We start from the raw sequence: 27,765 nt of genomic DNA, 5'->3' as shown, positions 1-27,765 counted from the left end.
AAGCGATATATTATTGTTGATCAGGAAGGATTCTAATTTATAAATTATTTTCTTGCACTGTTGTGAATTTCCATTGTTGAGTCTTGGACTTGTCTTTGATTTGGAGTGTTTGATCGTGTGAATTTTCTGCTGAGTCATTGATCGCTGAAAGATTATTGTTCGAGCCAGAACCTATCATGTTGAGAGTGGAAAGGAATGGTGAGCTTGATCGAACATTTTCACAATCCAGCACCAAATTTAAATTGCCTACGTTTGCAATACAAACACTGTCTGAGGCAAGAGGATTTACAGGTTGGAAAACGAGCCATTTTTGTGTGGCATTGTCAACGTCTCGTTTCTCGCTCACCACAATATCTGCCCCATCTTCAAGTGACACACATTCCAACACATAGTCACAATTTGTGGCTAATTCGATAAATCCTGACTCTCTGAAAATAAATCTTTGATCCTGTGAAAGCAAAAAGGCCTTTTCACTTGTAATCATTACAGTGTTGTCATTAAGATTTGCCTGTATAACAAATCCATTTGTACAATTTCGGATATAAACTTGAGAATTGTATGGGACTAAATTTTGTGATCCAGTGTTTTTGGTTTTCTTTGTAGTGGGTGGTGGAGTTGCTGGCTCATTCTTCTTGTTTCTTCGCTTAATCTTATAAAAGGCCATATAGCAAATGTATAAATTTTGATGCCATGTTTTAGAGTCAATGTGTCTCAAATTTACAGAAAATCCATATGGAGAAATAGTCTTAATACTTAGGCCATGAATATCGTTACTGGGCATTTGAGGGTCGCATCTAGGAGTGCAAATAACCATTCGAGGCATTCCAAAGTCATTTCCTGGGATTGATGGAATGTCTTGTTGCATAAATCTAATTTCTCGATCGACGTAGTCGTCACTAGAAATGTTTTGACCCACCGGTAATACACCTGCTTTGATGATGCAATCTTTTCCGAATGGATTTGGAATTTGTGGTGAATTGTAAAAAACAGTCCAATTCAATTTGACAGATTGTGACCATGGCTTGGCCATATTTTCAAATCCAACTCTTCTAATAACTGCTACAAATCGATTTGGATAAATTTCCCGTACGCTTGCAACAAACGTATCGTCACTATTGCCGTCAGAAGCATGTGGTGTGACAATAACCACTGGTGGATGACTTGGAATTAATGTTGGAGTGTGAGAGTACATTAAATTGGTGGAAACAGTGGGGCTTTCAGGAACAGTAACATTGGTTTGTTGTTGCATTTGTTGATCGTATGGATGTAATTCTCCTGAAGAAACATAAACTGAATGTGATCGTGTTGATGATGCATTTGCTGCACTAGTCCAATTCGTTGGTATTGGTGGTAAATTAATTGTTACAGACATCAAATAAACCATATTGTTGGGGTTGTTTGGTTGTGGTGTCATGGAACTAGCTCCAGTTGGAGCTGTCGTTGCAACCATTATAGTATCTGATTGAGAACCAATTTGCGGAGAGTTGCCTTGTGAATGTCCTGTTGTTGGAATTCCAACCACTGTTCTTCCACTGCAAAATGAAGGAAGAGTGGCAAACCATTGCAGTTTAATATTACTGACCCAAGGTTTTGCACTCATCTTCTTTGAAACTCTTCTCACCACACAACAAAATCCTGTAGTAGTGGTTGATAGAATTGTTATTGCGTAAGTATTTGAAACTTCTTTTACCACTGCTTGAGACGATGATGTAATGGTAAGCTGATCGATGAGAACCTGTCCATGAACAATGGGTTGTTTTGCAAAAGGTTTTGGAAAGATTACATTGACATAGGCACATGATTTACCGTTCCTATTGTCTCCAATAGAAGCCACACCTGATTGAGTTATTATTGCACTTGTTGTTGAATTATTACTGTTCATACTATTAGATGTATTACTACTTCCATTCGATGATGATGGTGAAGCCATTAAATTATTTCCACTACCCGATAAATTAGCGGCTATTGAAGAAAGAAATGTCGGAGGCTGTGATGATGAAAAACTTTTATGTCTGTGAGAAGGCGTTACCATACTAATACTTTTTCGTGAGGACATGGTTGTTGATATTATTATTATTCAATACGGTTGTTGATATTATTCAATATGGCAAATTCAATGTGTGTGTTCAGATCTGAAAAATCTTGAATGTGATTTAAATAGCTCTTCCTTGATTGATGATTAATATCAATTGATATCAAAATCACGGAAATAAATTTAAAAGATTCCGAGAACTATTGGATAGCCAATAACAATTTTCAGATTGTAATATTTAAATATTATCACGACAATACTGATAATATTGTTTGTAAATATTTTTTTTGTGTTTGGTTGTACTTCTAAATAAAGGTTTAGATTGTAGCTTCTAGTTAGAACCAAGTCAACACTTTTAAAGCAAGCCCAACTAAACTCCTGAACACAGAGAGATAGAGGATCAAAAAAGTGCCGTGTGTTTTTCGACACCCACTTTTCAATTCAAGGGGGTTGTCACCTGTCTCTCACAACAACACCAGCACACTAAAAAAATAGAGCAAACACGAATCGATCTTCCCATCGTCATCATATTCCCCTCTTTTATTTTCATTCGTTTTGTGTTTTCTCATTTCTTCCATCTGTATCATACACTCGAATCATATTACGTTTGATCAATTTTACATCAAATAATAACAAATGCCATCAAAGCCACCCACTCCAAAGAAATCTCCGAATCCCATAAATCAATTCTCTGTGCTGCCTCTCGATGATCTCTCTCCAAGTCAATCTTCCAACCACTCTTCATCATCGGGAGATAGTTTAGTTTCGATAAATCCAAAAGATTCGCTGGAAAATCAATTGACTTGTTTTCAACACGTGTTGAAATTACCAAAAATTCTGTTACAGGAACAATGGAACTATATGAGTGATTCGTTCAAGAAAGTATTGTCACAACAATTATCACACATTGGACAAGTGAAAAAAGAAGATTTGGAATATTATCATGTCTTGTTGAGAATGATTAAATATTTGGCAATGGGTGAAAAAGTAGCTGCTAAAATGGGAAATGACACCGATGTGATACCCTTGATATTGTATTTGGCTTTTGATGCAAATACAGTGAATGATAAATTTATTGATGAGGAAATTGTGAGATTAGGTAAATTTTATTTTTGATTTTTCACACAAGTTCACTCAATGATGACGAACCTATCTCATCATAACATCATCATGACAGCATGTACTGCTATTTATGCATTAACTGAAAATGTGGATGGAAATCGAATTATTGTGAGAGAAAGTCGAGGGTTAAAGAACTTTCTTGATTTGGTTCGAGTCAGTACACCCAATAGTAATCACATTAGTTATACTGTGAGCAATGAATGTAAAAGAAATGCACTTTTAGTTTTGGAGAAATTTTGTTTAAATGGTATGTAAAAAGTCAATCACAAGACATTTCAAACCTTGTCACTCGATCCATTAGATTCTAACAAATCACTCTTTCCAATCATTAATGGAACTCAAATTATTATTGAACAAATGAATCATGCCTTCAACAGTATCATGAGCACTTCCAAAAAACAAATGGATCACTCGTTGTATGGTATTATTGAAGCTTGTATTCGTGTATTGAATGCGTTGAGTTTGAATCATGCCAAGAATGAAGAAGATATTGCTTTGAAAGTTCCCATTTCCCCAATCATTCTGACCATTTTAAACTCTCTCAACGTTTCAATGAAATCAAAAGAAGAAAAAGGACCATTGGCCTACTCTGATGGATATCAAACGTTAAGAGTACAAGATACAGACTTTACAGAATTGTTGTCACAAATACTTTCCTTACTATTAATTGTATCTAAAAGAGGTACGTTTCAGGATAATGATTTACATATATAATGGTGTCACGCATGATTGTGAAATAGAGCAACGAAAGAATGAATTGCTTAATGTAAATGCATCACTGAAAGAGGAAAATCATTTCATTGAATTATTGCTGTCACTGGTATGCTATCTTTTTTCATCAGCCTCGAGCGGAACCAATCATACCAGACGATCCTTTAGCAAGTAAGTTTTGGTAGAATTCTCTTGTCAATGTTGACATCTTTTTGAAATCATAGTGCCTTGTACATACTCGCCAATTTAAGCTCATTAGAAAAAGTTAGAAAAGAGCTCATTGCACAAAAAGATGGAAAGAGTCACAGCACAAAATATTTCAATTATTATTTAGACAAAAAGTCGTTGAATGGAGCTCAGGTCATTCTCAGACAATTTTCTCACTTTGGAACTTTGAAAACTCCTCAACCCATTGAAGAATCTGAAGAGAGAAGCTTTGCCGAGAATGTTCTCTATTTACTCACCAAGATGGGAGAATTCAACTTTAAAGATTTGTTCACATTTATAGGAATGAAAGTTACTGAAGTGCTCACTCACCTCTCAACCATCATTTCACACACCAATGATGTCCTGATCCTTCAACATACTCTCAATCTCATTCGAATGTACATGTCCACAGAGGTCAGATCCATTGTGGGTAAAATTACAGAAGATCACTCCAAATTAGCATCTGGATGTATTGTGTCCATTCTTGGAAAGCATTATACGAACACTAGTAGTTCTTCCTTTACATCCACTCTTTATTTAAATTCTTCGTATCATTCGGATGTGGAAGTTGCAAAACTGCAATTCTTGTGCCTAACTACGTTCAATTCTCTTGACATGCAAGATCCTTCTATTTGGAAATTGTAAGTATTTTTATTTTCGAAAAAACGCACAAGTTAGAAATGTGTGAAATCATCAACACCGCTAATAGATTGATTGAAAAAGCTCAAAAAACAATTCCTGTTCATAGACTTTGCGATTGGATTCTTCAAACCAACGTCACTGAAGGAACCTCACGAATTTTATTGGCCATTCTCGAAGTTTTGAATCAAATGGTTCAATACGAACAAGTTGATGTTCGAGGAATTTCCATGTTGGGCATCACGTCAAAACTCATTGCCATGTTGGAGCACGAAACCTTTCAAGACATTGTCGTTTATCTCATTTACAATTTGTGTTTTGATTCGACCTTTAAACAAATGTTTGTCAACGGAGGAGGCGTCAAGCACTTGTTCAAACTCATCAAAATCAAAGGAGATGTATTCTTGAACGATATTTTGAAAATTTTCACAGCACTTTCGAAAAAGGATCGATTCACCAAACATGTCATTGCAGAATCTGGATGTTTAGATTATATTGTGAATCGACTCATGAATGACAAAAAACTCTCTGCAAAAACTGTCAAGAATGGAATTGCATTGATTCAGAGTTTGTCTGAAGTACCTCAATTGGCAACTTTTATTGCATCGTTTGATGTGGTACCAGTCCTAGTGAATATTTTAACATGTTCAGATTCATGTGCAATTTTAGAACAAGCGACGAATATCATTTTGGCAATTGTGACGGTTCCTACGTATGAACAAGGTAGAAAACGAGTGGTCGAGTTGAGTAAGGAACTCATCAATTTACTTCGTTGTGAACTTTCAGAAGTTCAAGAAAATTGTATCAATATCTTTTCAAATGTTTCTTCGGCACATCCTCAATATCAAACTGTGTTGAGAAATAATGGACTCGTTACAGAGCTGCAATCGTTGGTCGAGGGAGATGATCAATATGTCAGTTTGGTCGCTCAACTCGCTCTCAATACTTTTACAACCAATGACAAACAAGGATCTCAAAACAACAAGGGAGAAAACATCAAGAATCAATTATTATCTGTATCAAAATCAGAGAGCGATTTTAAAGCTAAAAAAGATTACATTGAGAAACAATATGTGAAAAAATATGAAAATGAAATCAAAACGGAATCAATCATGTGGAACAGTTTGACACACATGAACAAAGATGCCTATGAAAAATTAACGATTGAAATGGATTGGAATTTCTTTGATAGTTTGAAATCAGAAGGTGAAAAACGAAGAGCATTTCACTTGCTTAAAGATAATTCTTGGAGAAATTTGAGAGAATCCATTTCTCTGTTCTGTAATCAATCTCCAATTCATAATAGGAGTTTTTTAATGTGTGTCAATGTTGTGGTAGTGGCATTTGACAGCTCGTCCTATCTTGCGTTCAAACCTGCCTCTGGAAAATTTGAAGCTGATTTTTCAGAAGTTCCCATGTCTGCTCGAAGTCATCGAAAAACATGTTCAACCATGAAAAACATGAACAAGATTGAGAATATTATTGAACTCTATCAGAAAAAGTATCCCAATCTCGGAGTTTTACTCTATAATATTGGTTACGATGACATGAATACAATGAGTCAGGAAGATTTCATGAATAGTCTCAATCGATTACTCGAAGATAGTATTAAGAAAGTACGAGAAATGACACCCAAGTCCTTGTTACTCTCCATGGAGAATGACAGTTCTAAAATTCGATCCTTGGATTTGAAACGATCACCTGCACGAACACCGACAAGTATTTCCTCCATCTTTTCATCTTCTTCAACAACAACAACAACCAATCATTCATTCATGACAAATTCTTCAACAGAAAATTCAAGAAATTCAACGACCAATGATCATGCCTCATTGAGTGATCTTGGATTATATCCAGTGTCATTGAGTAAGGAAGAGTTACAACTCTCGAAAAATCCAATGCTTTCATTGAAAGAAAATGCTCTTCAGGCCTATAAGGGTCAAATCTATCTGCAAGGTGTAATTTCACTCTTGAAAACAAAATATTTCACACAATATTCACATGAAGATGAGGAAGCCTTTGAGACATGTTTTGAAAAAGTGAAAACCATTCAAGAAAGTCTCATTAAGGGATGGAAAGTCGTCAAGTACAATAAGAGAGGACTCAAACAAGAACGTTTCATTCTATTGACCGATAAGAATTATTATACAGTCAAGTTTGACTACTCGAAGAAACAAGTCGATGTCAAACATACCAAAGCGCATCATCTCTCGAATCTTCATCTCATTGATATTGGATGTTTTGATAAATCGACAGCACCATGTTTGGTTATTTACACGTCAGAGATGGCCACAGGTAAGAAAAAGTCGTCGTCCTCGTCCTCATCGTCCTCTTCTTCATCCTCTCCGAAACCTCTGAGCAAAAAGACATCCCTTCTCAAGTCAGGTTCTGAGGTACATTTCGATGAGGTTCATTCGACTGTGAGTGATATTCATTCCATGATGATGCCAAGACCTTCCACGGCCGATTGTTATTGCAACATCTTTTGTGGTCTGGATGAAACAAGTTCCTCACTATCCACATCGACACCTGCTGGCTCTGCGACAAGTATGTCCTCCGACCATGTTGGTTCAACCATAACAAGTAGTAGTAACAGTAGCAGTAGCAACACTCTCACCAACTCGTCCATTCCTAACGATGAAGCCAACAAGTTTGTGTTGGAAGAGATTGCTTGGTCCATCTATGCGACTGCATGTTGTCTCAAAGCTCAGAAATTGCCACAACCCTATTTTGAGTTGAAAATTGAAAAACCAAAGCAAGGACTTACGAGCTTTATTTACAACAAGTTGAAGATTGGTAATTTGAAATAAAGCGACTCGCTGTTAAGATGTGAAGGTGTGAAAAAATTGGTGGTGTTACAAAATGTGATCACATGCAGGAAACAGTTTTGCAAAACTCCACACACTGTGACCATGGGGCTGCCGTACAAAACTGCATCAACACACATCTGCCTCGCTAGTTGTTCTTCTCTTGAAAGTTATTTTCCGTTATCATGTCAAGCAAATACTTGATGGTTCCATCGTAGTGGTATATCCATTGCTCAAGCATTTAACCTTAAATTACTTATTCTTCCATTTGTAGCGCTTGCCTCGAAGGAAACCTAAACATTTCCAATGATTGCCTTAATGTGGAAGTTCGTGGATCTTTTTGCCGTTTCTCAATTTCCATCTCTGCGAAAGCAATTGGATCCCACTCCACTGGCTGCACTCGAATATTAGAGGTTGATATGGAATGTGGTATTTGTGCTTTATGAGAACTCGTGGAAACGCTCGAATGGCTCGAGTTCGTTTCGCTCTCCTTAGAAGACCTGACTTTACTACCCGAAGATGTGGTTTGCTTGGTACTCACAGAGTTTGTTGAGGTCACTCGAATTTGTATCGTTGTTGCTGTGGTTGTGGAGTTTTGTCGTGATGACTCAGTTTCTGAAAGATACCCGCCCGTGCTATGACCCGAGTTGTAATTACTCGAGAGTATATTGTTTCCTTGAATACTGTGATTGTTATGATGAGTGTCTGAGCATATATTGGTGGTCTTGTATACATGACTTTTTGAATGAGAAGAATTCGGGGATTCGTATGATGCAGAGCTGCAAATTGAACCCATTTTCTAATTATTGAAGTTGATGTAAAGGTGATGTGTTGTGGAGATGTGAATGTGGTGAGGTAGAAATATATATTTTGATGAGGCTGATGATGATAAGTCTTTCGTCCGACAAACCCGAAAGAAAAAATGGTAATCGCCTTAATAATACAGTCTTATCGTTTTTTACAATTTTCGTTGCAGAGCTCACTAGATATGGGTAAGGTTTTATGGAAATTAACAACCAGATGATGAACGCGCTGGATATGTGAATTGGTTCTCTCTCTTTCGTCAGAGATGTTGATCGTTATGGTGTAGCAGTCAATATTTTAGGTGTAGCGCCAATTTAAAGAACTAGGGCGATGAAAGGTATGTAGGGGTTTTTTTTTTAAAGTTTCGCGAGTTAGAGGCGAAAATGGCGTTGACCTCTTTCTGAAAAGAGAATCGCGTGTTCAGCAACTAAAATAGTTTACTCTGAGTTGTAGTCGTAGTTGCATTCGCACATGTTGGTGGTGGACAGAGGTTCGTATATTTACTTTGATCCACAATTGTTTGTTGTTCCAAAACTATGTCTTTTGATACTACTGATGTGTCGATTGATACAGCTGTATTCTTACTGGAAAAAGAAAAAAGAATGAACGTGTTATCTTGATTTCGCTTCATCATCATAACACAAGAGAATTTTTTCATCACAGATAACATATATTTGTTCATCATCTTCTCGGGATGATTGAATCATCACCGCGGTGTGCAAATCGTTTTGTTGTTGGGATGAAGCCTCACCCGTTGAAGCGTGGTTGTGGACGCATTTGTTGAAAAGCCAACAACAAGAACCTCATTTTATCTCATCAACAACACACCGCTTCCGAAATTGAAAGGATGACAACTCAAAGAGAAGCCAACATAAAGGAACACAACACACATCTTGTTGAAAGCTTTCGTGGTTTGATCACCATCCAAAAAATTATTGGTTCTCTTTCTTCTGTTTGAGTGTTCATCATTGAGTCAAAACTCTTGCAACAAAGCATCATCATCTGCTTTAATTGCTGAACACACACAAGAAAGTAATACATCATCCTCTAAAACAAACATCAGCAAGTACTATCTAAATTATAGAATGAGTCAAGATGGTATTGCAACTACAGCCAGTACAACCTTTCCTTCATTGTTGAAACAACAACAAGTATCGGACCATCAACAAAATAGCTTGGCTAATGAAAACAAAAACACAATGATGATGAACGGAAGTAATACAAGAGCTGAAGCTGCTCCCATAACAACAACTAATCATACAAGCTGCAACAAAAATCCGCAGAATGGAATTCATCCTACAATTACCTCATCGTCATCACTACCAACAAGAACATTCAGCAAGCTCTACTCTCGTCCTTCAATCGATAAAGGAGATTGCGAATTTCTCCTCGAGCTGGAAACGTCTCTTTCCAACAAACTCTGTGGTATTGACGCGTCTTCCAAGGACTTTCTCACCAATCATGAGGAGATGTTAATCTTGCCAAACGAAGTATCGTTCTCTTCTCCTCTGGAAGAAGCGTACGATAGGTTGGGCGATTTTTGTAATGAGTCACTCTCCAAGTATGTGCAACATGAAAGTGGTGATGGAAACACCAAAATCACTCAACCACCTACAAATGAATCGTCATCATCTGCAGTAACTTCTCCTCCCATAATGACGAATGAAAGAGAAATTGGTGTTGAACAAGCTTCATCCAAGTATCTTGAGGAATTATTTGATGCAATCTGCGAGGATTATCTTTCAACTCAAACATATGAAGAATTAATTCCCTCTCCCAACGATGACGATACAAAGAAAAGAAAACCTGGTGAAGGAGTTAAGGTTCATATTCGTAAAAATAGTGCCTTGTTAAGGGATCCACATAAGCCAACATTGTTGGTTTCTACCTCACTTAGAAAAACAAAGAGACCCAAGAAAACAAAAGAAGAGAAGGGAAGCTTTGAAGTAGCCTTTGAAATACCCATGAACAATTTCAACGCTCAATATGTGGTAGAGGAGTTTCAAAACTGTATGAGTTCACATTATCACTTTTCTGAGAACAATTCTCAATTGAAAAACAAGAAAAATTGGATTGATTCATTTGTGACTAATCGAGTAGAATTTACCAAACAATTGGAAGATTTTTCAAGAGCTATTATTCATCAGAGATTGAATGAAACGCTTACAGCCAAGACCTCGCTCACCTCTAGAGGCGCCACTACCACCAGTTTCAGTGGAAGGCATTCCCGAATGCTACAACTTGCTCGAGAAGCTGCTGCAAAAATCAATGACAAGCATCACAGAGAGAGGAGCGAACGAGAATCTTCTTTGGACGAGACTTCTTCAGTGCTGTCAGACAGATTGGGAACTTTTTGGAAACGACACGAAAAGGAAATTTCTGAAAAGAGAAAGCGAAAGAAGAAAGAGGAAGAAGAAAAAGAAGAGGCGTTACGACAACAAAGAAAGCTGAATTTCTTGCTTTCCCAAACAGAGCTCTATTCTCATTTCATGTCGAGAAAGGTGTCGTCACTGGATCAAACTGGTGCTTCATCAAACGAAGATGGTGAGCAATCTTCTAGAGAAAGAGCCTTACAGGCATCTGAAAAACAGAAACAGTATACTATGGACTTTGATGCTGAGACTGGCAAATATAGAACTCAATTAGATGAGGATAAAATCGAAACAAGTGAAGATATTCAAGAGGAGCCAAACATTTTCAATGGTACCCTCAAGAAATATCAATTGAAGGGTATGAAATGGCTAGTCTCACTCTATGAACAAGGTATCAATGGCATTCTTGCAGAGTAAGTAGAATTGTATTTGACATGATTTGTTGAATGACCATGTATAATTGATTGGCCACAGCGAAATGGGTTTGGGCAAGACAATTCAAACAATTGCATTCATAGCCTATTTAGCAGAAAAGAAGGGAATTTGGGGGCCTACACTCATTATTACTCCTTCATCGACACTTCACAATTGGCAACAAGAATTTGAAAAGTTTTGCCCCACACTTCGAGTTCTTCCTTATTGGGGAGCTCTAAAGGAAAGAAAATTATTGAGAAAATATTGGACAAATCCTGACAAACTGTATCAAAAAGATTCGCCATTCCATGTCGTGATTTCAAGTTATGGCCTTATTTTAGAAGATGAGAAGTATTTCAAAAAGGTGAAATGGCAATATTTGATACTCGATGAAGCTCATGCCATCAAGTCAAGCAAGAGCTTGAGATGGAAGACGCTTTTGGGTATGAAGTGTAGAAACCGTATGCTCCTCACAGGTACTCCCATCCAAAATAACATGAAAGAACTGTGGGCTCTACTCCACTTTATCATGCCTTCTATCTTTGACTCTCATGACGAATTCAATGATTGGTTCTCTAAAGACATTGAATCACATGCCTCTAAGGAACAAGATGCTAAACTGAATGAGCAACAACTCGCTCGGTTGCACATGATTTTGAAACCTTTCATGTTGAGAAGAGTGAAAAAGGATGTTGAGAGCGAAATGGCACCCAAAACAGAATTGGTGTTACATTGCGGCTTTAGCTCTCTTCAAGCAGAAATGTATAAATACATTAAGGATGATTTCAAAAAGAACTCGGCCAAAGAAAAGAAAAAGAAGAAAGCAATCACTGCTGAGTCTGCAGCAAACAAGTCAGCACTCATGAATATTGTGATGCAACTCAAAAAAGCATGCAATCACATACACTTATTTAAGGAGTTTAGACAATACGTGGTCACTCCTGTTGCCTTCTCAGAGCACCCAGGACATGTTAAACACATTCCTGGAAAGATTTATGATGAATATGAAAATTTGAAAAATCCCATTTCTTTAACACTACCCAAGATAGTTTTTAGAGAAATGATGCCAGAGGGATCTCTTGACACAGAGGCAAAACAGTTATCCATATTCAAAAGGTTTAATTTTTCCCAAGATCCATCCTATCTTCTTCATAATTATGGAACTTTATTTTATTATTTGAAAGATTCTTTGTGGAGGTTGTACAAGCTACGGAACTTGCGCAATCGACTGGTGGAGTTTAGAAATAGAAAGAAGACATTCCAATTCTTCATGGACGAGCTTGTCGCTGAACAGCTAACTGCTCATATCCATAGATGTGACATGCTTATTCACAACATTGAAACTCTCTTCCGTAATAATGGAACAATTATTAGAAAGGTGAAATGTTGCTTTGAAAGGGTTATGGCACCTCCTATTGAAATACGTTGCTCTGATAGAAGCAGTACGTATCACTTGGAACCTGTAAAAACCACCAGATTTATTGACAAGAAGTTCTTGTACAGAAATCGGTTTGTGTTTGACACATTTGGATCATCCAATGTAGTATTACCAAACGTGAGCAAGTTGATTGCAGATTCTGGAAAGATGCGAATGTTAGATCAATTATTGTTTAGGTTAAAAATGGAAGGACATCGTGTACTCATCTTTTGTCAAATGACCAAAATGATTGACCTTCTTGAGGATTACATGATTAAGCGAAGATACACTTATTTCCGATTAGACGGTTCTACAGGAGTGGCAGAGAGAAGAGACATGGTTGACGCATTCCAGAACCAACGAGTGGACCCTGTATTTGCATTTTTGCTTTCTACCAAAGCCGGTGGTTTAGGTATTACTCTGACAGCGGCAGATACAGTAATCTTTTATGATAGTGACTGGAATCCAACTCTTGATGCTCAAGCTATGGATCGTGTCCATCGTATTGGACAAACTAAACCTGTCACTATTTACAGATTAATTACAAAGAATTCAGTTGAGGAACGAATTTTAACAATTGCAAAACAAAAGAGCACAATTCAAGAAACAGTCTATAAGGGTCAATTCAAAATGCAAGACAAGGAGGAAGATGTTGACACCTCTGAAATGGATGAAGATGACGACGCAGCAGTTGAATCAGCAGTTGTCGTTGACGATGCAGGAGATTTAGATGAAAAGGAAATCATGTCCCTCATTTTGGATTGAGATGTATTCTCTTGAATGAGTTGAATAAAGTGAACCACCAACTCTTGATCAAGAACTGGGTTGACAACTTGATCTCATCACACACTTTAAAAATTTAACACCACAACAACAACGAATTGTGTCATCATGAACGGAACTGTGAGTGATCGGAGAACTAAAATCTTGTGTACCCTCGGTCCAAGTTCAAGTGATATTGCCACGATCAAAGAGATGATGAAAGCAGGCATGAATGCAGCTCGTTTGAATTTCTCTCATGGTGATCACGAAATGCATGGAAAAACGATCGAAACCATCCGTAGAGCTGCCAGTGAATTGAACATTCCGTTTGCAATTGTACAAGATTTACAAGGTTAGTCTGAATGAACATTGAATATTGATCTTTAATACAACATTGGTAATGATTGGAACATCATCACGATGGCGATCACGATCACGAATAGGACCAAAAATTAGGTAAGCTTTCGTCATGATCCAAACAGAGTTTCGTTTGTTCATTTCATTTGCTTGACATTTTCCGAATCTTAAGAATTGGCAAACTTGCAAAACCCTTCATCATTGAAGAAGGTGAAGAGTTGATCATTACCACTGATAAGAATGTCATTCCAACCGGTGAAGATCATGAACCACGCCCTCGAAAAGTCTCCACCTCCTATCCTCTTCTCGCCAAGGACTGCCGTGTTGGATCTCATCTCATGATCGATGATGGCTATTTGGAAGTTGTGGTTATTGAAAAGAATTCAGAAGAAACCGAATTGAAATGTAAAGTCATTACGGGAGGTCTTTTGAATCAAAAGAAGGGAATTAATTTGGCTGCTGCATCTTCGGAGGAAGAAGGAGAAGAAGCCAGCAGCATTAGTGCACCTGCTTTGACGGAGAAGGACATTGCTGATTTGGAATTTGGAATGAAATGTGGTGAAATAGATTATGTGTGTTTGAGTTTTGTTCGTTCCGCTCAAGACATTATCGATGCCAGACAATTAATGATGAAATTTAGTAATCATTCAAAAACAGTTCCGATTATTGCAAAAATTGAAAGAATTGAGGCTATACGAAATATTGAAAGTATTATTAAGGAATGTGATGGAATTATGGTTGCGAGAGGAGATTTGATGATTGAAACTCGTTTTGATGAATTACCCATTCTTCAAAAAGATTTAATTGAGAGATCTTCCAAAGCAGGAAAAGTTGATATTACTGCCACTCAAATGTTGCAAAGTATGGTGGATAACAAAATTCCAACACGAGCCGAAGTGACTGATGTGGCCAATTCAATTTTTGATGGAACTGATGTCACCATGTTAAGGTAAGTAACTACAAGTTGAGTCCACACATTTCTGACTGTCATGATATCATTGGAACTAATTCTTTGAATTTGAACGAATTTGATTCAAATGCTCAACACAAGTAATGAAACAGCTACAGGAAAGCATCCTGTTTTGGCAGTGAAAACCATGAGTACCATTGTGAGAACTGCCGATTTGAATTGTGATCGATTTGGAAGATTGTCTGCACATGAAAATGAATTTGATAGTCTTGCTGTGGATTCCATTGATATTGCTACTTGGTAGGTAGTCATAATCGTTTGTCGTACGAATGATTTAACACATTGAGAATATATTCTCACCTCATGAATATATTAATGTCATTCTTTACAAAAGCATGGCTGCTGCTGCCATTGCAAAAAAGCATACCTCTCTCAAATTGGTCTGTTGCATTACTCATAGTGGTCGAAGTGCATTCAATATTTCACAATTTCGAGTGAGTGTTCCAATTATTGCACTCACAGACCAAAATGGAACTTACAATCGTTTGAGTTTGGGTTGGGGAATTACACCTGTCTTGATTAAGAAACCAATTTCCGAGTATTTGAGTAGTGAGGAATTGTGTGCTCAATATTTGAAGGAAAATGGTTTTGCACAAAGTGGAGATTTGATTGTGATGGTATTGGGTGCTGAGACTATTAATCACCAAGCTCATACAGTACGATTGGTGAAGTTACCTTAATCATCCACATGGAACTCGCTGGACATTTGTTTTTCAATTGATTTTGTGAACTTGTTCAAAACAGAAAGAAACATGTTCCAGTGAAAGCAAGAACGAATTCCAATAAAATTAGTTTTTTAAAAAATGTTTCCAAATCATTCATCACCCTTTCAGTCACCCTCGTTTTTTGCTCAACAACCATCTTCATCGGAGGGAAATGAAACAATATCATCGGGGCATTTCTCACTCCCAAGAGAAGCCTCCATTAAAGTTCGGAAAACAGAATACAAACAAGTATTGAAGGCTAGAGCCATTGAAAATTTAAAAGACAAGAGAAAACTGTTGAGAGATCAAGTACGAGATCCATTTGCTGCACATCATCTCGGATCATCATTGGAAGAATTTAATCCCTATGATGAATATATGAATGCTTGTCGATTAGAGTTGGAACGATTGATGGCACAGGACAAAGGCTCAATGACTGACGATGAATATAATGAATTATTGTGGGAATTACAACAAGAAGTGGAAACAGAATTTCGAGAGGAAGATGAAGAACAATTACGTGAATATGAAGAACAACAACGGTTGGAAGCACAAGACATGGAAGAATTAATTAATTTTTATGAAAAGTCCGTATTTCTATGCCCTTTGTGTAAGAAAAATAACCTTCTCGAAACCAAACACTCGCTTTGTTGCAAGTGTGGTCTTCGAATCCCCACATCTGTTCGTTTTTATTTGCTTTTCAATTGATTTTAATGTTATATTCAATTAATATTTGAACTTGGATGAATTTATTTTGCATTATAATTTAACACTATTACAGCTCAATGGACTGTCAGTGAAATTCGTTTCCCAACAAGTGATTGATTGCTATGGCGAACACAAGTCGCAATGTAATAAGGGTATGTTTGCTAAGCTAATTGTATCATTGTCTTTCATCACAATTTTTCGTTTTTTGTTTAACCGGTCATCGACAACAAACAGAACCAAAGGTGTTGGCCGAACAACGAGCAGGTATGACCTTTGTGACATTAAGATGTGATCATTGTGACTTTTTAGAAATCATTGTATAGTAGTAAATTACATGACTCTTCAAAAAGGCCCTTCCTCATCATCATGGTGAAGAGTATGCACGATGGCTTCAAAGGATTTAAAATTATTTTCGACTTCAAAAAAATAGTGAACCATCATCACTACAAGGTTCAATTGTTTCACACGCACTGACTCATCGTCCATAGTCCACCTCATTCACATTATTATTCCTTCTCATCAACACCAAAAAACAATTATTGATTATTAATCGTTATATAATATAACATCATGAACCACTTACCATCTCTCGAACAAATTCAATTGGTTCTCCTCAACACGTTCAATCCGAACCGAAACCATCAATTAGAAGCCGAGAAACTTCTCAGTGATTGGAAACACGTCAAGGGATTCCCAAGTGCCATCCTCTCATTAATTTTACAATCCCAACAAGATTCCTCACAACAATCTCTCTACATTCAACAAGCAGGAGTCATCTTTTTGAAGAATCTTGCTGTGAAACATTACGACACGACTCGAAGAAGTTTAATTGATGAATTTGACGATGATCAACTTGAGGTCGCTGTTGATTCAAATTCTCTTCCTCCAATTCCTGAAATGCATCCCGAAGATAAACAATTTTTGAGAGAAAATATTCTTAGAGCCATGATTCTCTCTCCACACATTGTTCAGAATCAATTGTGTGTCATTTATCAAGTAATTGTCTATTCGGATTATCCTGTGAATTGGTTAAGTCTCGTGGATGAAATTATTAACATGTTAAGATCGAATGGTGTGAATTGTGTCTATGCAGCATTATTGGCTTTGTATGGATTATTGAAAAGATATAAGAATGCTCCTGGAGAACAATATCGAATTGCTGTAAATGACATTGTTGACAGAACTTTTGATATTGTTACAGGATTATTCCAATATTTATTGAGTCAAAATACCGATGAATTTGCATCCATGAGAACATTGATTACAAAAATTGTTTGGTGTGCCTTTTCTCTTGGAACACCTCGATACTATTATTGGGAAGTGAAAGAAGGAAAATTTGATCGATTTAACAAATTGATGGAAATGCTTTTGGAATGTTACAAAATTGAAGTTCCTCCACATCACATTGAAAATGTTGATAACCCACATTGGAAAGTTAAGAAATGGGTTGGTCATTTTGCGTATCGACTTCTCATTACATCTTCTACTCTTGAGGTGAAAGAAATTTGTCAAGAAGAAGCCACTATTGCTCAATATTTTGTTTCACAGTGGTCTGTGAAATTCTTGGATTTGTTCCTTCAATTGGTTCAATTCAATCTTAAGGGAGCTTTTGTGCCATATCGTATCGTGACTCTTTCATTTAGATATTTGGATGCTTGTGTGGCTAATCCTGATGTTTACAAGCATTCCATTGCTTCAAGATTACAATCATTGATTGTTGAGTATATTTTCCCTTATTTGACTTTTACTGCACAGGATGCAGAAATGTGGGAATATGATCCTCAAGAATGGCTTCGAATTGGTTATGACCTGGTAGAAGATTTATGGAATACCAGAATGAATGCTATGGGTACTTTGTCAAGTTTGTTAAAAGTTCGTAGAAAGGATGCATTCCCAATCTATCTCCAATATGTGACACAAGTCTTGACAAGTTACGCAGATAACACCAATGTCAATCCACAACTCAAAGATGGTGTTTTATATTCCATTGGTAACACGAGACAACTCTTCTTGAAAAATAACATGACCAAAGATAAGCTTGAAGAACTCCTTCTCATGTTCGTCTATCCAGAATTCAAAAATGAAACTTGTCCATATTTAAGAGCAAGAGCTTGTTGGATGCTTGGATGTTTTGCAGCTGCACCTTTCAAAAATCCAGAAACACCTGTTCAAGGAATGCAACTCATTCTTGATTGTCTTAAAGATAAGCAAATTCCAGTTCGAGTTCAAGCAGGTTTAGGATTGAGTTGTCTTTTGCATTTGGAATCTGCTACTCAACATGTGAGACCAATTCTTCCACAATTATTGGACGTCTATATGAATATTATGAATGAAATGGAACACTCTACTGTCGTGCAAAGTATTGAACTACTTGTTGAAGCATTTGCTGAGGAAATGGAACCTTATGCAGTGAATATTTGTAGTCGAATGGCTGCTGCTTATTTGCGTCTTTTTGAAGATGAAGGAGACAATGACGTAGATAATGTTGAAGAAGATATTCTCATGGATAATTGTATTCACACCATCATGACATTGCTTGAGTCATTTAGATCCAAACCTAGTGTTTATAGACAATTAGAACCAGTGTTATTGCCACTCATTGCCAAGATTTTAGAATCTCATGATCAAGGATATGACTATGTGGAATCTGCCATGGATATGTTGGTTTATTTGACATATCATTGCAATGGATCTATTTCAGAAAATTGTTGGAATTTGTTACCAACCATTTACAATGCATTTAGTGGATGGGCTTATGATTTTATTGGATATTTAGTTGCTCCATTAGATAATTATATTTCAACGGATACTCAAAAGTTTTTATCAAATCCAGATCATGTCACAATGGTGTATCATTTGTGCGCTAAACATTTGGCTAAAGATGCTGAGACAGTTGAAAAGGAAGCACAAGGAGCTTGCAAGATTCTTTCATGCATGCTTCAACATTGTAAAGGAGCTATTGACAGTGAAATTCCAAAATATTTAGAAATGGTCATGTGTCAAATTGATTTGGCAGAGACACCTGCTTTTACTGTTTTATTATTAGAAGTGTTTGCTGATGCTATCATTTATAATATGGAACTTGCACTCAGTTATGTGGAATCCAAACAACTGACTTTGAAATTATTTACCAAATGGTTCCAAAGTTTACCTTATTTTAAACGAATTTATGATAAGAAGGTTGCAGTTCTTGCATTTTCAAACATTATTGGTTATGCTAATTTTGCTAATTTACCAAAACCACTTCAAGAAAATATTTCATACATTGTGAGTGCTTGTGTCAAGCTGCTTGTCGAAATGAATGAATTGAAACAAAAAGTAGAGGAACAGAAACAGAATGATGGAGATGAAAACGCCTTCTATGATGACTATGACTCGGAAGAAGACGAATACAATGATGGAAATGGTCAACCCTCTAAACAATTAACACTCTCTGTAGACGCATTGAAACAGGATACTAATTTAAAGAAAATTGTGGAAGCACTCACCAACTCGGCCTATGATGCCCAAGCCGATGAGGATATTGATGAAATGGAAGTCTTTGATTCACCTATTGATAAGTTTGATGAAAAAGTTTACTTTGGAAAGGCCATGATTGCCTTCTCTTCAAATGCTGCCTCTGTGTTCCAAAAAGTGATTTCTCAATCAAGCAATGAAGATAAGAATGCATTGCAACAACTCATGAATCATGCAGCTCAGCAATAAATTTAATCTAATTACCACCTCTCTCTTGCAAGCTTAGAATTCATAAATTAACAATAAAAGCAAATTTTATGGTCATAATGGCTGGCAACAATTAACTGGCCATTCCTTTCATTGACACAACATGAGATGGTGTCACATGAGTATTCTTTAAAAACCTCTCCATTTTCGTGAAATATCACAATTTTGCCATTGCTTTTCGAATGAGAGCACACAATAGAATGACCACTTTTGTCTTCGTATATTACTTCTACCACATTCATCAAGCTGCTATTTTCTCCAAAACATAAAACTGATTCCCAATTACCATCCGCTTGTTCCCTTAATTTGTAACATGTGTTATCATCACACATAATAATGTCGCCTCTTGATGTGTATTCTAAACAATGAATATTTGTCGTTGGATAGTTGAGTATTTGGAGAGCCTTCAATTTTTCACCATTCTCTGAACGGATCATCCATATTTCTTCTTTCCAACACGTATAAATTATATTCTCTGAGGGACAATGAGAGTATTTGATTGTTACTGAAGATGCGTTTTCCATATTGTCTATTTGCCACAAGTGTGCAGCACTGGGCGGACTTGTCGATTCTTCACCATCCTTATGGGTGGCCATTAATTGTTGTTGTTGATTTTCAACATTTTTCAATACTTCATTATTATCCTTACTAGAGAACATCAAATCTCTTAATTTATATTTTCTCATCATCCCTTCAAACATGATAATCAAATTTGAATAATGTTTGGTATTTTTTGATACCAATTGATGATCAATATTTGATTCTTCAACACACAAATAATATGGCAGTTGTGGTAACACTACATTACGTAAATGTTGTTTCGTATTTAAATCAAAAAGACTGAGATAATTCCTATCTCCTGCATTTCCGACCATAATACAATTATAGAGATATGAAATCCGTAATACATAGGGAGTCATGGCGTGATCTTGTTCAATCGTATGCACCAATGTAAAATTTCCTTGAAAGATTTTACGTTGTTTCTTTCTCATGCGTTTACATAATTTATGAAACAGAGAAGTAATAAATATGGAATGATCTAAATCATCATCATGATGATAATCCACACTATGAAGATCAATTAATTGTACGATCGTTGTGGGTGAATGATGATCATTCGTTTTCATTTTTTTCCGGAAATGAAATGTTTGTAATGAAATTGGTTGCCTTACAAGTGAACGATCAATTCTGGAATAGCAGAAAAGGATGAAAATGAAACCATAATGAAGAGTGGAAATAGCCATAGCCGAATGTCTAGGTCCAGGTGAATTTGTTGAACGACAAGTAACCTACCTGCAATCTCAACATAAATAATTATCAATGATGATATCCAATGGTTGCTGATTATACGAAAAATGGCTTCTTTTTTTGAACTAACGTGACCATTTGAAACTCTTCATTTCCTCTTTGGGCAAAATCATTGGCTTGTAAAAGAAGACTCGTTCAAGCTTTTCGGGAAAAATAAAAAGGCTACAGCACTGCAGGTTCCCAAGTTGTCTCCAACCTCAGTACTGATGCAGCTCGACGATGCTTAACTTCTCAAATCGGACGGGATGAGGTGCATTCATCGTGATATGGCCGTAGCCATTCATTAACTATTGGTTATTCTTTTCTTTGATCCATTGAGTTCATGTTTTAAGGTGGTGAAAGGTTAAGCGAAAATTCAAAAAGTCGTCCTCCATCAAATCAATCGTGAAGCTTTTCAATTAACTTTAATGTGGTCGCTAGATCTTAGTTCACAGTAAGTAGTCTAGCCATCATCACTACAAATCATACGTTAACTTTGAACCATTATGCAACGCATAGGAATTAAAAATTGAACAACCACAAGCTGATCGTTGCGCACACAAGACTAGTAATGCATCCAGAAAGAAAATTCACTTGATTTCCATTCAAAATGCCAAATCCAGAAATATGTTTAACTTTTGCTCCACCAGGTTTTTTCACAACCATCTTCTTTTCCTCATCATATCCTATTATCCATTCGAGTGGATAGTAATTGAAAGTAATTCCATTAATTTTGAAAATTCACACAATACCTACCTGAATATTCAAAGATGGCTCCTAACACACTGTCCAAAGTAGTACCAAACAATGCAGAGAAAATGCATAAAATTACAATTGGATATTGGTAACTCAATACGGTGAATAATTGTGTTAAAAGTGGCAATTGAGAAGTTTCATTTCCACCCACAAGCATTGTTCCAATTTCATTAAATCCAATAAATCGAGCATAAAAGAAGTCCAAGCAAATCATAAAGAGGCAAAGCACAGAATATGAAATTCCACAAACCAAACTTGCTAAATATCCAGATGAGCTCACGCCACCATTCACCTTTGTGTGTTTCATTTGAAATATTTTGACAGATTCGGTATTCCCACATACATTGGTTAAAGATTCATACTGCACTGTAATAATAATGCAAAACTCACCCCATGCAAAGTTTGCTTAAAATTCAAAATAAATATTGGTTCTTTCTTGGACAAAATTCCATACTCTGATGACCATGTATCACTTGTATTTGCAATATAGCAACAAAGATAGCAAACGAGCAAGAATGTCTTTAACGGATAATCTTTAGAATTGAAATAATAGAAATTTCCATACAAATATCGATGCACCTCAATTCTTGAAAACTCCATAGGAGTATTGGTCTTTTGAGATTGCAAATACATTGCTTCAAAATTTTCAAATTGGAATACTCTCACAATTTGATACAATAGACAAATAAAGGTTGGAAAGAATCCATTCGCAATCACTTGTTCGAAATTTCTCTATATTGATGATGATCATTAATTTCCATCATTGCGTACGCAAACAATAATATGAATGTAATAATGCAATATAAAAAGAGATGAGAATTTTTGAATATGGATCAATCAAAAGATTATTTTTCATCAAGTCATTCATTGTTATCCATCGATTTTGGTTGATCAACAATAAATGATTCATTAATATAACCAACGGATGACCATTATGATCAACAATAATTACCTGTCCTCCTTCCTTGTATCCATCTTCTCTTTTCTTTTTAATATCTGCTTTATATTTTGTGAGAGCGGAACAAGTTACAAAGAAAAACAACAAGATCAGTGTCCATGATAATCCTCCACAGATGGAAATAAATCCAACAAGGAGTGCAGTGAGAGATCCCGATAAATCCAAAGACTTCTTCCGATAACCTCTCAATGCAATATAAATTGAAAGAATGACTCCGATCGCTAATTTTCCAAGAAACATTTTTGACTATTTTTTGGAGTTGTTTTTGTAATCGTTTGGTCAAGTCAAACATTCCTGTTCAAATTCTTCATTGATTTATTCATGAAAAACTCCAAAGTTGGATTACTCGTTGATACTGTCTTGCTAACGGGAGAAATGCTTGGAATGCATTAAATAAGTTGCCAACACTCATCGTGTGACCCCTGTCACTAATTTTTAAAAATCAACACACGTTGGGAATAAAAATCACACACAAACAGCTCTCCTGAATATTCGTTCAGACATGCACCGCTTAAACTCAATGAAAAGGAATAATCAGAAAATGCGTTGTCAGATGGACCATTGAAACATATCAATTCTGTTCCATCTTTGAGAGAAAGCACATGTATTTTTCCTTCATCGCTATCCATAACCATGAGTTGTTGTGAAATTGAATCAACAACCAAAGAATAAGGAAAACTAAAGACACAACATGATTCATGTGGTTTTTCAATGATGTTTTTGGTAAAATATTCTCCTGAATTGTTTTTTTGTAGAACGAGAACTTGATGGAATACTGTAATCATCAAGTCTCCATCGAGACTCGTGCTAGCAATACCATAGGGTTTTTCTTGCGTCTTAATGGACCCAAGAACATCACCTGTTTTTAAATTCAGAATTCGAATTTCTGACAATCCAGGATCACAAACAAATAAACATTTGCCGTCATGTTCATAATTATGAATCAACATCCCCTCCACTTGATTTAAAGGTTGAGATTTCCACAAATATTTACATTCTGGCTCTGTTTGTGACAACTCTGATCGATTTGACATGTCCAAAATATTTTGTAAATCATACTTGTACACACATTTATCTGTTTCACAGTTAAATATCAAAGCATCCCTTTCGTTTCCAGATTTCTTGAGAAAGCTTCAATGAATAATGAACTCTCCTTGGTGATGGGATTTAAATCTATTAATTCAAGTGTCACTTGCCATGATGAAGGTTTGCAGAGAGTATCAGCACTGTTGGAATTGAACATTTTTTTTGGTTCAATTTCAAATTCAACGTCGAGTTTGAAACAAACTTTTTTGACACTTGAAGCTTCTTATTCACTGATCATTACAGTGTTCTAATTGTACAGGACAAGAGGATTGCAATTTTATGAATAAACCAGCCCAAGTGTTGTGTGAAAACAAAATGCTTCTTTGGATTGGGAGAAATTTTGTTTTTCAAATTAAAAAAAAATGGTACGTTGTAGTACGTTGTAGTTTGTGCGAGGAGAGTTTTTTTTCAAAATTATTTTTCGTAACACGACCATATCCTTGTTCGGAATGAAATCATTGGATCATCTATACCCGATATCATGATGATTCACATACATGTAATGATCATCGACAGGCTCCACGGAGAAGGCTTGTTCATAACGCTTCATCATCCCAACAAGCAGCATCATCATCACAACAATCCTCATTCTCATCATCACAACGATATGTAAGGCCAACACAAGAAGATCCCGAAGAGGAAGAAGAAGAAGAACAAGAAGAGGAGTACGAAGAAGAGGAAGAAGTAACCAGTACTCAAGCTCGGAAACGAAAAGGAGCAACATCATCACGTGGTGGAGGAAGAAAAAAGAAGAAAGCAGATGAAGACGGAGAATTTAATGGTAAAGTGAATGATTTTGGAGGAACCTCTGATGATGAAATTGAACAATTGCTTGGAAATTTAATGAGATTTTGTTTATTTAAAGATACCAACAAATTGCCCATTAAGAGAGACGATGTGGCGACAGCTGTTCTCGGAGAGAGGTATAAAAAACGAAAAGGTCTCCTCGATCATTTGATTTCACTGGCACAAGAACGATTTCTGAAAATTTTCGGATTTGAATTGTTAGAGATTGATCGACATGATCCAAATGCCGATGTCACAACCAAGTCAACAGCTACTCAAACAGCATCACAAAAGAAACAAAAGAATCCAAAGAAAAAATCAACAGGTATTTGGATGTTAAGATTAGCTCCTGCTGATAACGGACTACCCATGCTGAGCATGAGTAAAAAGGAGCAACGAGAATCTAACTTTAAGAGTATTCAAAACAAGAGAGAGGAATTTGATTCATTTTCTGGAATTGAGCAGGCTCACCTAGGTTTGCTGATGGTTATAGTTTGCCTTATTGAAACTAAAAAGAATCGTCTCGCTGAAGAAGATTTGTGGAAATACTTGAGTAGAATGAATATTCATAAGGGAAAATCACATCCAGTATTTGGCTTGCCTGAAAAATTAGTACAACAATTTGAAAAGCAATTCTATTTGGAAAAAAATAAGAACGAGCAAGCAATGAAAACTCGCGACTCGAGCAGCATTTTGTACATTTATCAACGAGGATCTAGGTTGAGAAAAGAATTGTTGAACTCGGAACAAATATTGCATTTTATGGCCGATTTGACTGGCTTTCAACTTGATCCAACCACGGAAAGAGAATTCCTGAATGCCCATGGTAACGATGAAGAGGAAGATGAAATAGAAGAAGCCGAAGAGGAACATGTGGCACCAACACCCACGCCTCCACAACCTCAACAAGCTCAATCTAGGTTAATCAACAACAATAGACGCTAACAAGTCCCTGTGTGATATCCAATTATAAATACTGATATTTATTTTATCGCTTGATGTAAGAGGCTGATGAGAAAGCCACAATGTGAAAATAGCTTACTATAAAGATCTTACAATCTTATTTTGCCCTCCACAATCGATTGGAATACTTCTCTGCTCAGAGTAGTGTACTTGTTCTTGGTGGTTGGATCTAAAAACAAAATCTTGTCTTGACCTACTTTGTCCAAATCAAAACCTTCAGCCTGATAGTGACTCTTGATAAATTTCAGTGTACTCGTCTTGTCACTCTCTGTTGTCGACACTCGCAAGAAGAGTGGAATGGCATAATGTGGTAAATGCTTCTTGAGTTCAGCCACCAAAAATTCAGTGTCCAACGAATCAACATTGACCGAATGATCCAGCAATAAACGTGCCATACCAGCCCTACCTTCACAATGAGGAATTTGCACGCCATAGACATTGGCCTCTTTCAACGGAATATGGTGGTCAAGAGCTTTTGTAATGGCCTCACAAACTTCTGTCGTTGACACATTTTCTCCCTTCCATCTAAAACTATCTCCAAGACGATCGACAAAATAAAAGAATCCATCCGTGTCATATTTCAATACATCTCCACTTCTATACCAAATATCTCCCTTTTCAAAAACATCTCGATAGACCTTCTTTAAATTATCTTGGTGTGAATTGTAGGCCTTGTAAATTTCTGGAATTTGTGTAATATCTTCTCCAGGCACTCCGGGTCCAGCAATTTCACAAAACCCTGTCACTGGATCTCTCTTAATAGAATCTGTCTCAAAATCATACGTGACAAGAACTTCCTTCTTTTGATTGGTCCACAAATCAAAAGGAATAAATCCACACGACCCAGCTCGATTGTAGGAATTAATCATGGGATGAGCACTTAACATTTCTGTTTGCCCATAATGTTCCACAATTTTTGAAATTCCAAAACGTTTCATGACACGCTCCCAAATGTCTTTTCTGAGTCCATTTCCTGCAGCAACACGAAGTGGATTGTCTGCATCATTTTCTTTTTCAGGAGTGTTATACATGTATCTCCATAATTCTCCAATATAAATGGTAGCAGTGCATCCAAAGGTTCGAATATCATTCAAGAAATTACTTGCAGAGAATTTTTCTCTCAAGACACAACATCCTCCAACTAGTAAAATGGCAGAAACTGCTACAACACCACCATTTCCGTGGTAGAGAGGTAAAGGAATGTAATACTTGTCGTCCTTAACGAGATCCATTTGAATGGACCATGTCACACCTGCTCCAATAAATCTTCTATGAGAGAATCTAGCACATTTACTCTTACCAGTCGTTCCTGAAGTATAAATGTAAAATAAGGCATCTTCTCCAGTAATGTTTCCTCGATATTTTGAACGATCTGGATTTTCTAAAACTCGAGAATTGTCAAAATGAATTAAATCTTCCACAATGTAAACTTTAAAATCTCTAATCGATGCTTTTCTGGTTGCAATTTCAAATTCTTGCTCTTCGTGTTTTGCCTTCTCAAAAACTGGAAGCATTCTTCGGGACACAAATATTGCTCTTGCTCCTGAAAGTTCAATAGCATGCTTCATTCTGTCAGATGTCAAATTAGTATTGATACAAGCAATGGTCAATCCCAACTTGCTTAATCCTCCCCAAGTAGGAATAAAATTTACACAATTTTCCATAAGCAAGCACACCACATCACCTTGTGTCATGACTTGACTCTCCGAAATTGGAACATTTTCCTTCTCCTCGATTAAATAATATGCTAATTGATTCGCCATTTGATTCATCTTTTCAAAAGTAATCAAAGGTTGAGAAGACAAGTCTTCATGAACCGTCTGAATCGCAAGCCTTTCACGATACACTCGTGCTAAATATTCCATCCAATCCGCACCACTCACAATATTCTCACGCTCGCGAAGATGTTTCATCACGTGTTGGCATTGTTCTTGTTGATGATACCATTGTTTGGTAATTTCTTCCAATTCCGAAGAAGAGTGTTGTGTTTTCTCAATCATCATGTTTTGAGATTTGGAGCGGAATTCAAACGATAGTGATCCAAGGCAATTGGAAATAGGAAAGGAGATGACGTTTGGCCAGTGAGGGAGAATGGTCTTTTTTTTTTGAGTTCGTTTTATAATTCCTCCGTGTAGTTGAATGTGCGCTTCAAGCCAACAACAATCAACTCCGGGAGTTGG

The 27,765-nt window shown here is 36.6% G+C and overlaps 11 protein-coding genes across 11 annotated transcripts; 5 read left to right on the top strand and 6 right to left on the bottom strand.

Moving 5' to 3' along the window:
* Positions 1–37: 37 nt before the first annotated feature.
* On the bottom strand, positions 38–2,056 carry C9374_014445 (uncharacterized protein; the record flags this gene model as incomplete). Its single annotated transcript, XM_044690433.1, has 1 exon — positions 38–2,056. The coding sequence occupies one exon, from the start codon at positions 2,054–2,056 to the stop codon at positions 38–40; it is 2,019 nt and encodes a 672-aa protein (XP_044553037.1).
* Positions 2,057–2,668: 612 nt separating this feature from the next.
* Positions 2,669–7,521, top strand: C9374_014444 (uncharacterized protein; the record flags this gene model as incomplete). The annotated part of the gene is made up of 6 exons (XM_044690432.1): positions 2,669–3,131; positions 3,210–3,401; positions 3,456–3,836; positions 3,895–4,036; positions 4,090–4,713; positions 4,782–7,521. The coding sequence occupies 6 exons, from the start codon at positions 2,669–2,671 to the stop codon at positions 7,519–7,521; spliced, it is 4,542 nt and encodes a 1,513-aa protein (XP_044553036.1).
* Positions 7,522–7,774: 253 nt separating this feature from the next.
* Positions 7,775–8,314, bottom strand: C9374_014443 (uncharacterized protein; the record flags this gene model as incomplete). The annotated part of the gene is made up of 1 exon (XM_044690431.1): positions 7,775–8,314. The coding sequence occupies one exon, from the start codon at positions 8,312–8,314 to the stop codon at positions 7,775–7,777; it is 540 nt and encodes a 179-aa protein (XP_044553035.1).
* Positions 8,315–9,407: 1,093 nt separating this feature from the next.
* C9374_014442 (uncharacterized protein) lies at positions 9,408–13,290 on the top strand (the record flags this gene model as incomplete). Its single annotated transcript, XM_044690430.1, has 2 exons — positions 9,408–11,107; positions 11,169–13,290. 2 exons carry the CDS (start codon positions 9,408–9,410, stop codon positions 13,288–13,290), a joined length of 3,822 nt encoding a protein of 1,273 aa, XP_044553034.1.
* Positions 13,291–13,416: 126 nt separating this feature from the next.
* C9374_014441 (uncharacterized protein) lies at positions 13,417–15,294 on the top strand (the record flags this gene model as incomplete). The annotated part of the gene is made up of 5 exons (XM_044690429.1): positions 13,417–13,639; positions 13,731–13,743; positions 13,817–14,593; positions 14,696–14,854; positions 14,949–15,294. The coding sequence occupies 5 exons, from the start codon at positions 13,417–13,419 to the stop codon at positions 15,292–15,294; spliced, it is 1,518 nt and encodes a 505-aa protein (XP_044553033.1).
* A 123-nt stretch (positions 15,295–15,417) lies between these two features.
* C9374_014440 (uncharacterized protein) lies at positions 15,418–19,731 on the top strand (the record flags this gene model as incomplete). Its single annotated transcript, XM_044690428.1, has 4 exons — positions 15,418–15,999; positions 16,100–16,178; positions 16,261–16,290; positions 16,676–19,731. The coding sequence occupies 4 exons, from the start codon at positions 15,418–15,420 to the stop codon at positions 19,729–19,731; spliced, it is 3,747 nt and encodes a 1,248-aa protein (XP_044553032.1).
* Positions 19,732–19,778: 47 nt separating this feature from the next.
* On the bottom strand, positions 19,779–20,876 carry C9374_014439 (uncharacterized protein; the record flags this gene model as incomplete). The annotated part of the gene is made up of 1 exon (XM_044690427.1): positions 19,779–20,876. One exon carries the CDS (start codon positions 20,874–20,876, stop codon positions 19,779–19,781), a length of 1,098 nt encoding a protein of 365 aa, XP_044553031.1.
* A 682-nt stretch (positions 20,877–21,558) lies between these two features.
* On the bottom strand, positions 21,559–22,990 carry C9374_014438 (uncharacterized protein; the record flags this gene model as incomplete). The annotated part of the gene is made up of 4 exons (XM_044690426.1): positions 21,559–21,722; positions 21,793–22,084; positions 22,183–22,524; positions 22,745–22,990. The coding sequence occupies 4 exons, from the start codon at positions 22,988–22,990 to the stop codon at positions 21,559–21,561; spliced, it is 1,044 nt and encodes a 347-aa protein (XP_044553030.1).
* A 188-nt stretch (positions 22,991–23,178) lies between these two features.
* Positions 23,179–23,784, bottom strand: C9374_014437 (uncharacterized protein; the record flags this gene model as incomplete). Its single annotated transcript, XM_044690424.1, has 1 exon — positions 23,179–23,784. One exon carries the CDS (start codon positions 23,782–23,784, stop codon positions 23,179–23,181), a length of 606 nt encoding a protein of 201 aa, XP_044553029.1.
* A 414-nt stretch (positions 23,785–24,198) lies between these two features.
* Positions 24,199–25,567, top strand: C9374_014436 (uncharacterized protein; the record flags this gene model as incomplete). Its single annotated transcript, XM_044690423.1, has 2 exons — positions 24,199–24,201; positions 24,353–25,567. The coding sequence occupies 2 exons, from the start codon at positions 24,199–24,201 to the stop codon at positions 25,565–25,567; spliced, it is 1,218 nt and encodes a 405-aa protein (XP_044553028.1).
* A 107-nt stretch (positions 25,568–25,674) lies between these two features.
* On the bottom strand, positions 25,675–27,588 carry C9374_014435 (uncharacterized protein; the record flags this gene model as incomplete). The annotated part of the gene is made up of 1 exon (XM_044690422.1): positions 25,675–27,588. One exon carries the CDS (start codon positions 27,586–27,588, stop codon positions 25,675–25,677), a length of 1,914 nt encoding a protein of 637 aa, XP_044553027.1.
* Positions 27,589–27,765: the final 177 nt, after the last annotated feature.

The sequence above is a fragment of the Naegleria lovaniensis genome (assembly GCF_003324165.1).
Source record: "Naegleria lovaniensis strain ATCC 30569 chromosome Unknown tig008, whole genome shotgun sequence".
In the NCBI taxonomy this organism is placed as follows: domain Eukaryota; phylum Heterolobosea; class Eutetramitea; order Acrasida; family Naegleriidae; genus Naegleria; species Naegleria lovaniensis.
The sequence above is the reverse complement of the archived record's forward strand: the minus strand, read 5'-3'. Positions and strand labels throughout refer to the sequence as shown.